The sequence below is a fragment of the Bos indicus genome, chromosome 9 (assembly GCF_029378745.1).
Source record: "Bos indicus isolate NIAB-ARS_2022 breed Sahiwal x Tharparkar chromosome 9, NIAB-ARS_B.indTharparkar_mat_pri_1.0, whole genome shotgun sequence".
NCBI classification, from domain to species: Eukaryota; Metazoa; Chordata; class Mammalia; order Artiodactyla; family Bovidae; genus Bos; species Bos indicus.
This window is the reverse complement of record NC_091768.1, coordinates 43,940,777-43,955,568: the sequence shown is the minus strand read 5'-3', so window position 1 is coordinate 43,955,568 and position 14,792 is coordinate 43,940,777. Positions and strand designations below refer to the sequence as shown.

Genomic DNA, 14,792 nt, shown 5'->3' with positions numbered 1-14,792 from the left:
AATGAAAAGACAACCTACTGAACGGGAGGAAATATTTGCAAATCATGTATCTGACAAGAGGTTAATATCCAAAAAATAAATAAAGAACTCATGCAACTCAACAGCAACACCCCTCCCCAAACAATGGCAGAATAGATATTTTCAACAGGTTGATAAAAAGTTCTCAACATTGCTAATAATGCTGCTGCTGCTGCTGCTAAGTCACTTCAGTTGTGTCCAACTCTGTGTGACCCCATAGACGGCAGCCCACCAGGCTCCCCCGTCCCTGGGATTCTCCAGGCAAGAACACTGGAGTGGGTTGCCATTTCCTTCTCCAATGCATGCAAGTGAAAAGTGAAAGGGAAGTCGCTCAGTCCTGTCCGACTCTTCGCGACCCCATGGTCTGCAGCCTACCAGGTTCCTCCGTCCATGGGATTTTGCAGGCAAGAGTATTGGAGTGGGGTGCCATCGCCTTCTCCGTGCTAATAATGAGGGAAATGCAAATCAAAACCACAATAAGGTATCACCTCACACCTGTCAGAATGGCTATTGTCAAGCGATAACAAGTGTTGGCAAACTGTTAGTCACTCAGTGGTGTCCAACTCTTTGTAACCCCATGGACTGTAGCCCACCAGGCTTCTCTGTCCATGGGATTCTCCAAGCAAGAATACTGGAGTGTTTGACCAAAAACAACAAAATTCTGTAAAGCAATTATCCTTCAATTAAAAAATAAGTAAATTAAAAAAGAAAAGAATACTGGAGTGAGTTGTCATTCCCTTCTCCAGGGGATCTTCCCGACCCAGGGATTGAACCTGAGTTTCCTGCATTGGCAGGCAGATTCTTTAACATCTGAGCTACCAGGAAAAAGGGAACCCAAGTGTGTTGTTGGTGGGAATGTAAACTGACTCAGCCAGTATTGTAAATATTCTTAGTTCTTTTACAACTGGTAACATACAGAATGGTGACTATGGTTCACAATACTTTACTGCATATTTGAAAGTTGCTAACAAAGTGGATCTTGAACATCCTCATCACAAGAAAAAACTTTTATAACTGTAAAATGACAGATGTTAACTAGACTTACTGTGGTGGTGCTCACTTTGCTATGTATACAAATATTAAATCATTATGTTGAAAACCTGAATAATATTTCACACCAATTATACCTAAGCCTAAGAAATTGAAAACTAAAATAAAAAGTTAAAAACAAAATAAGTTAAACTTTATAAGCATATATGTCTATATGTGTGCATGTGTATATATGGGGGTGGGCGTGTGTGTGTCTGTATGTATGTGTGTGTGTATATATATATATATTTGTTTTTTTAAGAAGAGGAATCATGTTGTAAATTCAAATAATAATTACAGGTTATGACTCCAACAGTGAAAAGCACTGATGTGACATATGTTTCTCTGCATTTTCTTACATAGGGTACCAACATTCATAAGAAAAAAGCTTTTTGAACTTTGCCAAACTTAGCTTACAAAAAAGTAACAGTAGATTAGAAAGCATACATTATTTTTAAAGTTTTTTAACTAGACCAGAGAAAAATAAAACATATGATAAGGTAGTCTTTTCACTGGAGATGATTTGAAATTTTATTTAAAATGACATTACAAACTAAACCTTTGTATTCCTGCAACACTAAGAATTCACTAAAAATATTTTCAAGTACTGATCAGAGTTTGTGTGTGTGTGCTCAGTTTTGTCCAATTCTTTTGTGACCCCATGGACTGTAGCCCACCAGGTATATATCTAGTCTTATAGACGTGTACATTTATTGATTGCATCTCATACACAAAAATGTATTCTCTCTACCACTGATTAACTCTGCAACACATGACCATTCACTGATGCTCACATTAATGAGCATTCACTGCTAACAATACACTTATGCTAGTATAATTTGTAGTGTATTATGAAATAACTATCTCAACATTTTCACCAAGTTTTATTATTGATTATGTTTACTGCCAAGTATACTCAAAGAACTGTAAGCTATGATCCAAATCATTACCAAATTTATTTATTCATTCAAATCATGTAATTCCCAAGAGCAACCTTTCTCCAGAAGCCAAGTGAAGTATCTTTATGGTTTTACATTGAAACACAAATGCATAAACTTTTACATTTCCATCACTATTTCTAATTACAGAAAGCAAAATACCAAAAGATTGATGTAAAACACGTAATATAGTAAAATGCTTGTTTGTTCCACAGTAAAACTTAATTGAATGCTCAAGCAAGTTATAAATTTTCTCTAAGCAAATTCTTGAAGCCACACACACAGTTTCAGACTGAACCTATTAACCTTACTGTATTGCAGACAGAACCATAATGGAAATGACTAACTCAGCCATATGCAGGAAAAAAAGCAAGCCACAGTTAGTGGCTGGAAAGAATTGTCAAACACCGGGAACACATGGGATTGCTCTGTATTCACTGCCTTGTATCACTGGGACATTAACTGTCCTATCCTTCCAGATGAAATAGTAAAGAGGGTACTCTTTATTATTATTACATGGTAAAAGTAAATAAGAATGAAATTACACGCTGCTGCACTTGATCCAAAAATGGCACCCCACTCCAGTATTCTTGCCTAGAAAATCCCATGGACGGTGGAACCTGGTAGGCTACAGGCGTCACAAAGAGTCAGACATGACTGAGCGACTTCGAATCTGCTGACACACACTCACAACACTATCAACAATTCTATCAACATCTAACTCAACGCATCTCGAAACGAGTGTCTCAGAGACATTTCAAACTTTCGTCTTCAAAGCTGACCTTCTCAATTTGGCTTTGCTCCTCATCCCAAATCTATTCTTTAACTAGTTATTTCATATCACGGTATAAAGTGCCCCTACCCATCCAGCTGCCCAGGTCGGAACTCAGGAATGATTCCTTTCTTTCAACCTAACCTTGAAACCGTATACAAGCCCTTGTGTCCCCATCCTTTGAAGTAAAAGGCTTTTGTTTTAGTTTTCCAGGCCTCACTTGAGTCTCTAAAGCCTGACTCAAGAGTTAATGATTAGGAAATGTGAAGATGTGGAAACAAAGAATGATAGTTGTTGTTTACCATAAATCCACCACAGTAGAATCACCCAACTCACAGTTCCCTGAAAGATGGAAACACTCCTAAGTTGTTTTTATAGGAAGAAAACCCCCACCAGATTAAAACTGCTGACTGCAAGAATATAGATCCTAGACTGGTTAGAAACAGAAGACTGACAATGCTTGCAGCTTCACCTCGATGCCAACCACAAGCTAATCACGCTCCTTGTAGCCCCCTCCCTCACACTGCCTTAAAAACCTCTTCCCTGAAAGTCAGCAGGGACAAGGGGTCTCTGGAGCGTGAGCTGCCCATTCTCCTTGCTCTGGTGCCCTGCAGTAAATGCTGTATTTTCCTGCACCACAACCTGGTTGTCTGTCGACTGGCCTTACTGAGTGCAGGGGAGCAGACCCAAGATTGGTTTGGTAACAACCTTACTATCCAGTCTAACAACAGATTCTGTCAAGCCTTGCTCCAAAATAAACCCCAGATTTATTGACGCTTCTCCATCTGGATCATCACGACCCTAAAGACCACCATCACCTTATACCTGGACCTACTACTACAGACTCTCTCCCCTTCCACTCCTGGCTCCCTCTATTTCACTCACCATTCAGTAGCTAGAATGTTCTTCCATCATATTCTGTATCTCATCACTCTCCTGCTTAAAAATCCTCCTACAGCTTCCCACTGCACTTAGTATAGAAATTCTTTCCCCTGACTTAAAAGGACCTATATCATCTAGCTCTTTCCCATCTCTCTAGCCTCATCTCATGTCACTGGCCAAGACACAGTGGTCTTCTTTCTATTCCTTAAAATGTACCAAATTCAATATGCCATTCCCCAATTTGACTAGTTTCCTCTAATCTTTAAGACTTGAGCTTAAACATCATCTCCTCAAACAGGTCTTCTATAACTATCTTAATAAAAACAGGCCCAATTCCTAATTATCTCTATTCTGAGCACTTCATTGCTTTCAAAACAGAGTAAGATCACTTCCAAAAGGAAGCTGTCACATAAGACTCATGGAAAGAACTAGATAATAGAAAAGTGACATTTTTGCTACACAGAATTTTTTTTAATGATGAGACTACAGGATAGACTGGTCTCACAAGTAAGAAGAGAAATCTGACACGCACACTAGAGGAGAAGGGTATCCCAGGGGAAAACATTTAAGTTATCTCTCACTTTCGGTGAAAGCTAAAAATAGGATTGTTCTTCAACATTACCTAGTACTTTCCCCCACCTGAGGGCCCTGCTGTTCCTTCTGCCTGCTGCTGCTGCTGCTGCTAAGTCGCTTCAGTCGTGTCCGACTCTGTGCGACCCCATAGACGGCAGCCCACCAGGCTCCCCCATCCCTGGGATTCTCCAGGCAAGAACATTGGAGTGGGTTGCCATTTCCTTCTCCACTGCATGAAAGTGAAAAGTGAAAGGGAAGTCGCTCAGTTGTGTCCGACTCTTGGCGACCCCATGGTCTGCAGCCCACCAGGCTCCTCCATCCATGGGATTTTCCAGGCAAGAGTACTGGAGTGGGGTGCCACTGCCTTCTCCTCCTTCTGCCTAGGAAGGTATTATTCACCCCAGATAAAAGCATGGTCCTGCTTCAGATCTTCATTTAATGTCATCCAACCAGTGATAACTTCTGTGACCCCCTGATTAAAAATAGCAATGCCCTCTCCCAACACAGAACGTTCTCTTTTTGCATGCTTTTTCTCCCATGACGCCGCTCATCACAAGGCGTATAATGCATTTTACTTCTATGTATACTTATTGTCTACCTCCCCCACTATAATGTAAGTTGCATAAGGGCAGGAAATTCAGTCTATTTTGTTCACTACTTTATCTTCAGTATGGATTGAATAATTACCTGTTCAATGAATTAATATTAAAATGACACCCGTAAAAGATGAACCAAGTTATAGCATGAATGTGATGGAATTTTTTTGTGTGTCAATTTGACCAGCCATGGCTGCCCAGACTAAACATTTCTGAGTGTGCCTGTGAGAGTGTTTTGTGCTGAGATTAGCATATATGAGTATGTGGCATTTCAGTAGATGGCCCACGGCAATGTGGACATGATCCCATCAGCCGAGAATGTGAACAGAACAAAAAGTAAGGCAGAGGAAACAGGAATATGCACCCCCCACCTTTTTTCTGCCCCATTTCTTGAACTGAGACATCTCATCTTTTCCTACCATTAGACTAGGATTTATACCAGTAGGATCCTTGGATCTCAGGACTTCGGACTTGGACTGAATTACACCATTGACTTTTTTGAGTCTTCAGCTTGCAGAAGGCAGATTGTGGGACTTCTAAGCCTCGAAAATCACATAAGTCAATTCCTCATAATAAACCCCATATGTGTGTGTTCATTCTATTTCTCGGCAGAATCCTAATAAAAGGGGTATGTAAAAAGAGTGGGAGGGGGCTTCCCTGGTGGCTCAGTGGTAAAGAATCTGTCTGCCAAGGCAGGAGACACGAGTTTGGTCCCTAATCCAGGAAGATCTCACATGTTGTGGAACAGCTAAGCCCCTGCACCATAACTACTGAGCCTGTGCTCTAGAGCCCAGGAGCCGCAACTACCGAAGCCCATGTGCTGCAACTACCGAAGCCCACATGTCCTAGAGCCTGTGCTCCACAACGAGAGAAGCCACCACAATGAGAAGCCTGAGCGTTGCAACTAGAGAGAGGCACCCCCATCCCCCAAACCAGAGAAAAGTCACGCGGCACCAAGACCCAGCAAAGCCCAAAATAAATAAATGAACTGGAGGCCAAATACTAACAACAGATGAGATTTTGTATGAGAAATTATGTCTGTGACACCTAAGGCACATTGAAAAAAGAAGACGAAGAGTGTAGGAAGGTTAACAACAAGGATGAGATGCTGCTGCTGCTGCTAAGTCGCTTCAGTCGTGTCTGACTCTGTGAGACCCCCTAGACAGCGGCCCACCAGGCTCTGCCGTCCCTGGGATTCTCCAGGCAAGAACACTGGAGTGGGTTGCCATTTCCTTCTCCAATGCATGAAAGTAAAAAGTGAAAGGGAAGTCGCTCAGTCGTGTCCGACTCTTCGCGACCCCATGGACTGCAGCCTACCAGACTCCTGTCTGTGGGATATTCCAGGCAAGAGTACTGGAGTGGGGTTTATTTAAAAAAAAAAAAAAAAAAGAGGAAAAACAAAACAAGCTTCATAAACCATGCATGGCAAAGGAATGCAAGGAGAACATTATTGGGAAAGACAGTATCGTATTAAGAGACAACAGAGAGCTCAACTATCCAGCTTCTCTTTAGTTTCCATTTTCTTCAACAACAGAGTGATTTTCAAAGAAGAAATGTGTGAAAACATAGCTAAAATTAAAATGATGCTTCAAAAAACTCAGACCTAACAGCAGGTACTCGGCTTTAAAAATTAATGCAAGCCTTCAGATAAAGGAAAATTACTTCAGGGGACACGAAAAGAACTTAAAGATAGGATTACAAAACCAATGCCAATAATCTTATGAAACAATGGAAAATGAGAGAGATGCTTGAGGTCAGCAGACAGACAAATGCTTCAACCTAAAAATATGAATGGATTTTATCAACTGGTAAGCCTGACATCAATCTTTAGCGAAGTTTTATGTTTTTGAGCATTCAGAAAACAGTAATTAGCAGAAACCAGCATAAATTTTAAAATATGAGTAGCATCAAAGTGACTTATGCTTCTTTTTATGATGGTATTTAAGGGACTGGGTATCAAAAAAATGACTTATCTTGATCACCATGCCCTCGTCAGAATAGCCTTCTTAAGTGCTTCCAGAATTTATTAAGCTCTTTTCTGCTCCTCAGACTAACCCGTATCATTCCCTATGCTGGGAACACTTTCATCACAACCACTCTGCTCCCTATCCTTTCCTCTACAGCCCAAACCATAAATGTAATAATTATTCAAAGACTGTCTGTTTAATGTCTGCCTCCCCCACCAGGCTGCAAACTCTGAGGGGAGGAATCATGGCTGTTGTATTCAGCCCAGTGGCCCCTATGCCCAGCACAGTGCCTGGCACATGGTGGATTCTTATAATGGGCTAATCCATACTACCAGGATCTGGGCATAACTCTCCTGTACAGAGAGCTGGTTCCAAGACTTGATTAAATATCAGAGGATAAAGTCTGTGAAGAATATAAATCTGTGAGCAATCTTGGTGGCATTAATCTAATTTCTATAAACTCAAAAGTGGAGGAGGGGTGAGAATAGATGAAACAAGACTGACCATATACTAATAACTGCTGAGGCTGGGTGATGGATATGTGGACACTCGTCACGCTATTTTCTCTGCTCTTATTTATACAAAATGATCCCAGTGTTCTCATGACTGATAAAAAAAAAAAAAAAAAAACACTGAGTTTTTCTAAAGAAAGGAAGTTTACCAAATAGTGACCTTTCATTAAGACAAAAGCTTCAAGAAGAGTACTTATGCTTCCTATTGACAGTTCAACTTAGGAATCTCCTTCCACACCACTTACACATTGGAACAGCACTGACACTAAGATAACAGCACAGAAAGGAAGCTTCAAGATAGAGATTTAAGTCCAAAAATCTCTTGTCTTTCTGTTTTAGTAGTCTTTCTATGATACCCCATTTATTTCTAGAAAACTTATCTGCTACCTTGTACCTAAGTCCTGCTTAAAAAGGCCAAGGAGGAAAGGAGAGGTAAAGTGAGAAAGAGGGAGAGAGAAATGATAAACCATAACTATTCTTCCAGGAAATCCTCTGGAAATATCTAATCATCAGAATTCAAGTGTAAGTGATTACCACTGGACAGTCATGAGTTTGAGTCTTGTGAGGTATAACCACCTCAACATTTATAAGGAAACTCCAGTTTAGAGAGAAGAGTGATCTACTATGGGCACACAACTAGTAGTAGAGAAGCAAAGAAAGACCAGGCCCAGTGCCTTCTTGGACCAACAGATTCTCAGTCCAATACTCAGTCTCAGTCCAGCCGACAAAAACCAAGCAATGCAAACACAGACCAACTATCTCTATTGTATAAGCCTGCTAGAATCATTGTTTTACATCACCTAACAAGCAAAAGTATTTTCAAAATGCTACAACTTATCATAAAATTCACCTTTGGTTAATCACTGCTGCTGCTGCTGCTAAGTCTCTTCAGTGCGACTCCACAGACGGCAGTCCACCAGGCTCCCCCATCCCTGGGATTCTCCAGGCAAGAACACTGGAGTGGGTTGCCACTTCCTTCTCCAATGCATGAAAGTGAAATCACTATTTTCTCTTAAAAATCAGTTTTAATTTAAAATGGTACATTACCAAATAATGCCTCTAAAACATAACTTAGCTCAAAGGATTAATAATACTTTATAAACAATGTAAATTTTCAATAATTAGCAGTCAAAACTTGCATTTATTTGAAGGTCTATGGAACTTATTTGATATCATCTTTTCTTCTTTGGTATACCCAGAAAGTCAAAGCTAAAAACTGTCATATATTATCTTAAAAATATTTTTTAGAGATTTCTTCAAATCTCTAGCTTAGAAGAAGAACCTTCTGACATTTAATAGAAAATAGCCTGCAAACATAGTGACAAGTTCCTCATAAATAATAAAAATGCTACTTTCTTTTCTTTTTTTGTGGTCATTACCTTTGTTTCAAGGAGAGCTTAGATACTCTTGTAACTAAAATGAAAACCGGTAAAAAACACTGAAAGGCACAGTATGTCTTAAATGAGTTTTCTTGGTTTCAAAAGCTTTTCTTATTTCTCTTTCACAGAGACCTGAAAAATTAAAATTAGCATTTGAAAGTATTCAAAAATTGTTTAAATTGTTTAGTTGCTATGTTCTACAGGTGCAGTTCTGAATGAAATAAATTTACCATCTGCTTTGTCTCAGTTCTGCCAATTTACAATTACACTAAACAACAGGTGAAACATCTTTGCCCTAACAAATTTATAAGACTTTCTTTTGGATGGAAAAATTCTTAAATATAAAAAACGACTTCCATATTATAATTGTTACAGGTACTTCCTCTTTTTTACACTAATATTAATCTATTTATGAAAAGCTGTTAACATTTCCTGGCTGTACTAGATAGGATTAAAATAAAGGAGTCAGTCAGTCAATATTTATTTTGTCCATTCTATGCCTAAAGGTATACTTGGTACTGGGGATACAAAAAATGCATGATATACTATAAGCAAGAGAAAGTTATATTCTACCAGAATACATAAACCATAACTATACCAGAGTGTGAAACATGAGAGCAAAAATGCAGATGAATGGACAAGGAGCTGTAACAGCATGAAAATATAAATGGTTCTGCCTCCACCTGGCTGTAAGTTTCATCAAAACAGGATCCATGTTTGTTCTATCACTGCTGGGTGATCACTAGCTCCTAGTATGGTGTCAGGTACCTGATAGATGTTCAAAAGATACTTCGTTGGCTAAAAAAACAATGAAAGAGGCAAGATTTCATGTAGAGGGTGATAACAGAGAGGAACATTAAAACATTAAGTAAAAAAATTAATAGACTAAAAGAAAGGAAAAGGTTATTCCAGGAAGAAGGAACAGAATGAACTACTACACCCACCTTTCACCAATTTACCTTAATGCAGGCAACAGTCAACATTTTACCCAGCTTAAGATTTCCTAAATGTATATTTCACCTTTAAAAAGTTGAGTTTCCACAGGACTCCACATGTAGGATTGAGTGTGTAAACTCAATCATTACCAGTACCAATAAAACCAAACATAATAGCTACAAAAATAATTTATAGCTAAAAAAGGAATAAAGTATAATTTAACCACATACCATTTTAAGTTGGAGTTTATGAAACTCAATTTGAAAAGTACTTTAATAAAAGTGAAGTGAATAAAAATAACTTTAAAACAGTCACACAACCAAGAAAGACTATATAAGCTAAGACAAAAACAGGAAAAAAGGAATTTTAGGCCAAAAAAATTGCAACGAAGGCAGTTATTAGACTAAATCTGATACGTTTATACCAAGTTCTGAAAGTGTGACATGATGAGTCATGCTCTGCATGCGTGCGTGCTAAGTCACTTCAGTCGTGTCCAACTCTTTGCGACCCTGTGGACTGTAGCACACCAGGCTCCTCTGTCCACGGGATTCTCCAGGCAAAAGAACTGGAATACTGGAGGGGTTGCCATGCCCTCCTCCAGTGGATCTTCCTGACTCAGGGATCAAACCCACATCTCTAATGCCTTCTGCATTGGCAGGTGAGTCCTTTACCACCAGCGCCACCTGGGAAGTCATGCTTTAGATCAATGGTAAATAAAAGCTATTGGTTTAATAACCTGTAGGCTCACAAATGTTTTGTAAAAGGGTTAGAGAGTAAATATTATAAGTTGTGGGCCACATGGTCTCTTCCAAAACTATTAACTCAGCAGCTGTAGCATGAAAATAGCTATAAACAATACTTAAATGAACTGGGGTGGCAGGGGTCTAATAAAGCTTTATTTATAAAAACAGGTAGCTGGCTCATGACCACGGTTTGCCAGCCCCTGTTCCAGAGTTTCCAAAGTGACTTCTCAGTATTTTATCAAGACAGCTTTACTTCCTTTCAAACTCTTTCACATAAACTATATTAGCGTTTCATAAAATCTTCTAAAGACACATAAGAAAACAAAGCAGATATTCTTTTGTTTTACAGATAAAGAAACTGAAGCTAAAGGGATTGAGTGACTTGCCCAAAGGAGCTGCCAGAAGAACTGAGACTAAAAACCACACCTTTGTTGTTTTCACAACTCTTACCTATCACCTTCTGTACCCAATTGTGCAATGCCCCAGCTGAAAGAGTTCAATCATTTTTAGAATCCTCTGCAGAATCCCTGGGCTCTCTATAGCTGACTCATCATCCTCATGATAGATTTCAAGAACATCTATTTAAAAGTCTATCTACATTATTTACTTATATTCCGAAGCCAAATTACTCTCAGATCCCTTCTCTCTTTAGGATATTTCTGTCTTATTGCATTTAAATAATCTTATTCATAAGCCTCCTGAAACGCCACTTCATCTACAAACAGCCAGTCAGGACAAAGAAAAAGTACTCCTTCTTAAGGGGTTGTAAACTCTTTTGATCACTTAGTAAGAATATATGTACTCAGTAATACAAATGAGGTGAAAGGCCTGGTGCCTTCCTTTTGCAAAGCTTACAACCTAACTGATACATACGAGAGGCACAAATACAAAACTAAGGAGCAACTCCATGTAACTTGGATCAAATATAAGAAACTTGAAATAAACGAGAAAATTTATAGGACACGTCATAAAACATATACCTTTTGTACTACAGAAGTCAAAGACAATGCCCTGCAGTTTTCATAATGAAAGTTTAATAAATACTAAATAACTACAGACATCTCTTTGACATGGTAATTATGCAGTACAAAAGACAAAACTGTATCATATTTTTTCAATTATTTTGTTTTAAGGGAGTAAGAGGGGTTTCTCTTATTCTAGTTGTTGCCATGAAAGAGCAGCTTTCTTATTGTGCCAAGTTGGTACAATAACTATCAAAGATGGGAAAAATATAGACAGTCCTTGCTCTGCACAGTAGTACACAACTGGAAAAGTGATCATGCAAGATGAAACCATGCAAAGTGATCCTAATAATGAGAAAATGTACAACTGTCTATGACCTTTTAGAAAACTGTCAAAACATTAAAAACTCTGATGGTTATAAAGGCACAGGAAAATGAAAAAAGTAAAGAAAACTAATATTTATTTAGTACGCTGTGTTATTTATAGTGCACCAATTAAAACATTAGGAACACGGAGAATTGAAGGACTTTATTTGTAAAACTCAAGCACAATTTAAACAGTGCTTGCTTTCTTGACATATAACTTACAAGCAAGCATCTTTCCTGAACCTTGGCAAACTGTCATACTCCTTTCTAAGTTTGGATCAACTTCAAACATGTTACTTGCACTTTCAAGGTCAGAAATATCCCTGTTCCTTTAATGAGATATTTTTGCCAGCATCAATCCCTCTGGGATAATTTCATCCTTTTCAACACAACCAGTTCACTCATGTGTGTGGAAGAGTTTGCCTAAACTAAGTTCCTATGGCTGCATTTCTGAAGTCCCTCAATCTGGTAGTGTCAAGAGTCTCACAGTTATATATTCTAAAATTCCACTGCATTTCATTCAAATTTCACTTTCAGCACTATCACTTTTTGTTTCTTTGCTACACTTTCATCTTTCTTGGCTAATTCCCCCTTTCAGTAATCCAGTTTTACAAATGTTACAGGAGTTTATCAGTGGATACATGGAAGCAACAATGCTTCCTGCTCTGTGAGTGAACAACGTAACAGCTGTATAAGGACCATTCACTGACAAGATGCTGAAAGGAGTGGCATGATTGGTCACTGATTATGACGTGTATCTGCTGTCACATAATCACTGAAGAACTTGCATTATTTAACTAAAGCATGTTAACTGAAATTCATGCAGATTTGACCCATGCAAAGTGAGAAGTGCCTGTACACAGAACTGTGTGAAGACACTGGAGGGCAATCAATTGTAGGCAAGGTTAAGGAACTATGATCTCTAAGAGACAGAGAACACAGCAGTAAGGTGCAGACTGCCCTCAGCTTTTCCCTGGAATGTATTTTCTAAATCCCAGCCAGGAAAGGGAGAATCTGAGCACAAAGCAAGGCTTACTGTTCTGAGAAAGCAGAGACTAGAGTCTGTGCCCCTACACAAGTGGAGGTATTTTGGTACATTCAGAGGGTATTCAGTTACAGTTCCAGAAAGATCATGACTATAAGTAAGGCCACTTTTTCCAGAAGCTAAAAACAGGAAGTTTATCCTGTCTTATGTCATGGGCAAAGCAATCTAATGCTAGGAAATTCAGGAAGAGAGGATGCTAGAACAGTACAAGCTAAGTAAGGGGTGACCAAAGGTAGCTTCTTTGTGAAATTTTGTGCACAGAGGCTGCAATTTAAACTTGTACCACCAACCCTAAGATGTACCAACTACTCACAGGATACAGTTACTTCATACTTCATAAAGTGGTATTGTGAAACTAAACACTGCTATATTTACCATTTTGTAAACCCATCCAGAGTTGCTTGTGATCTTTTTTCTGCATTTCATTGATTACTTGACTTTTGTGCTTTAAAGCATCAGCTTCTTTCACACAAGACATAAAATGAGCTTCAATTACATCCTTAGATGGACAGTGTAGAAGGTCCTTTTCTGGAAAACTCTATCAAAAGAAAAAAATACACATATTAAACAGGTATGCACATTACAAAATTAGTGCCTCAAGAACTGTTATCTTCCACAATTTTTCAATATTTTAACCAAACCACCTCATACCTTCACAATAGAGATTTTGACATAACTCCAAATATTTTAAAAGTTAACTTAAAAATCTTTAGCTATCTGGCATAGTCTGACTTTCTCTAATGCCTGTGTGATATGGTATGAATTTATACAACTTGAAAAAAGATATGAAAGAGCAATTCTAAAAATATTCGGATGGCCAAAAAGTTGTCTCAGTTTCCCTGCCCTGAACGAACTTTTGGGCCAACCCAACAACTTTTTGACCAACTGTACCAAGTACTAGCAAGAATGAGGATGGAAAAGCAAAATGGTACAACCACTTTGGAAAACAGGCTGGTAGTTTCTTTAAAAAAGCAAACAAACATTTATCATCTGATATTCTGTAACTAGTATTTACTTAAGACCAATAAAAGCATGTGTCCACACAAAGAATTGTATATTAATGTTCATAGCAGCTTTTTTTGCAGCAGTAAGAACACAGGAAACAACCCAAATGTCAACAGGTAAACAAATATATAAACTGTGGTATAAACTTATCCAAGTGTGCACTTTTAACATGTATAATTTGCTTTACGTCAATTAGAGCTTAACAAAGCTGTTAAAATGTAAGGTCAAATAGCTAAATTTACATTCTTTACCTTCACTGAATCTTTTAGGCAGTTGAGGCAAGGATCACTGGACAAATAGCATTTATGTAAATGAGATGACTAATGCACTTTTCACCAAAAAAAAAAAAAGATATTAACAATAACAGCTAACTCTAATATAGAACACTTAGTATGTGACACTGTACCAAGACTTTTAATACGGATTATATAATTTTCATAACAACTCTTGAGGTAAACATTAGTTATTGCTATTTTACAGATTAAAAATATATATAAATATAAAGCTCTGGGAGTAAATACAATCGCACAGCTTGCAAGTGGTGGAGCTAGGATTAGTCTGACTCAACAGTCCCAGCTTTTAAACCACTATGCAATACCACTTCCTCCCTAAGACCTAAATATGTATTTAATGATTATATTCAAACATTATCTTACCAAAACAAGATATTGTTCTATAAGTCCTTTAATAAAAATTGAGTCAAATAATAATGGCAGAAAATAGCACTTAGTTACAGCCTACTCAAGCTATTGTATTAACAGAAAACACTCAAATTACCCAAGTCACAGATAGCTCCTAAATGACAAGGAAATTTACCACAGATGCCTTCCTACCAAAAGAAAAGGCACTTGATTACCTATGGCTATCTCCTAAATCACATTTTTAAAATACAAATAATCAGTCACATCTCCCTCTATTCTCACAGAGTTCAGGCTCACAGCTTCTGCTGAGTAAAACATGAGCCACTATATAACTACCCATTACAGCAGAAGGAAACAGCTGAGACAACCAAATTGTCTCTCTTAGGTACAAAAGGATTCCAGATTCACAGTGCTCTTGAACTAGAAGC

The 14,792-nt window shown here is 38.2% G+C and overlaps 1 protein-coding gene across 8 annotated transcripts in view; it reads right to left on the bottom strand.

The window, feature by feature from the left end:
* ATG5 (autophagy related 5) overlaps positions 1-14,792 on the bottom strand; it is a 153,107-nt gene that overhangs the window by 101,116 nt on the left and 37,199 nt on the right. For all 8 annotated transcript variants that reach the window (XM_019967284.2, XM_070795544.1, XM_070795545.1 and 5 more), the window contains one exon: positions 13,094-13,256. In XM_019967284.2, the coding sequence (XP_019822843.1) occupies positions 13,094-13,256 (163 nt within the window). The remainder of the gene's footprint in view (positions 1-13,093; positions 13,257-14,792) is intronic.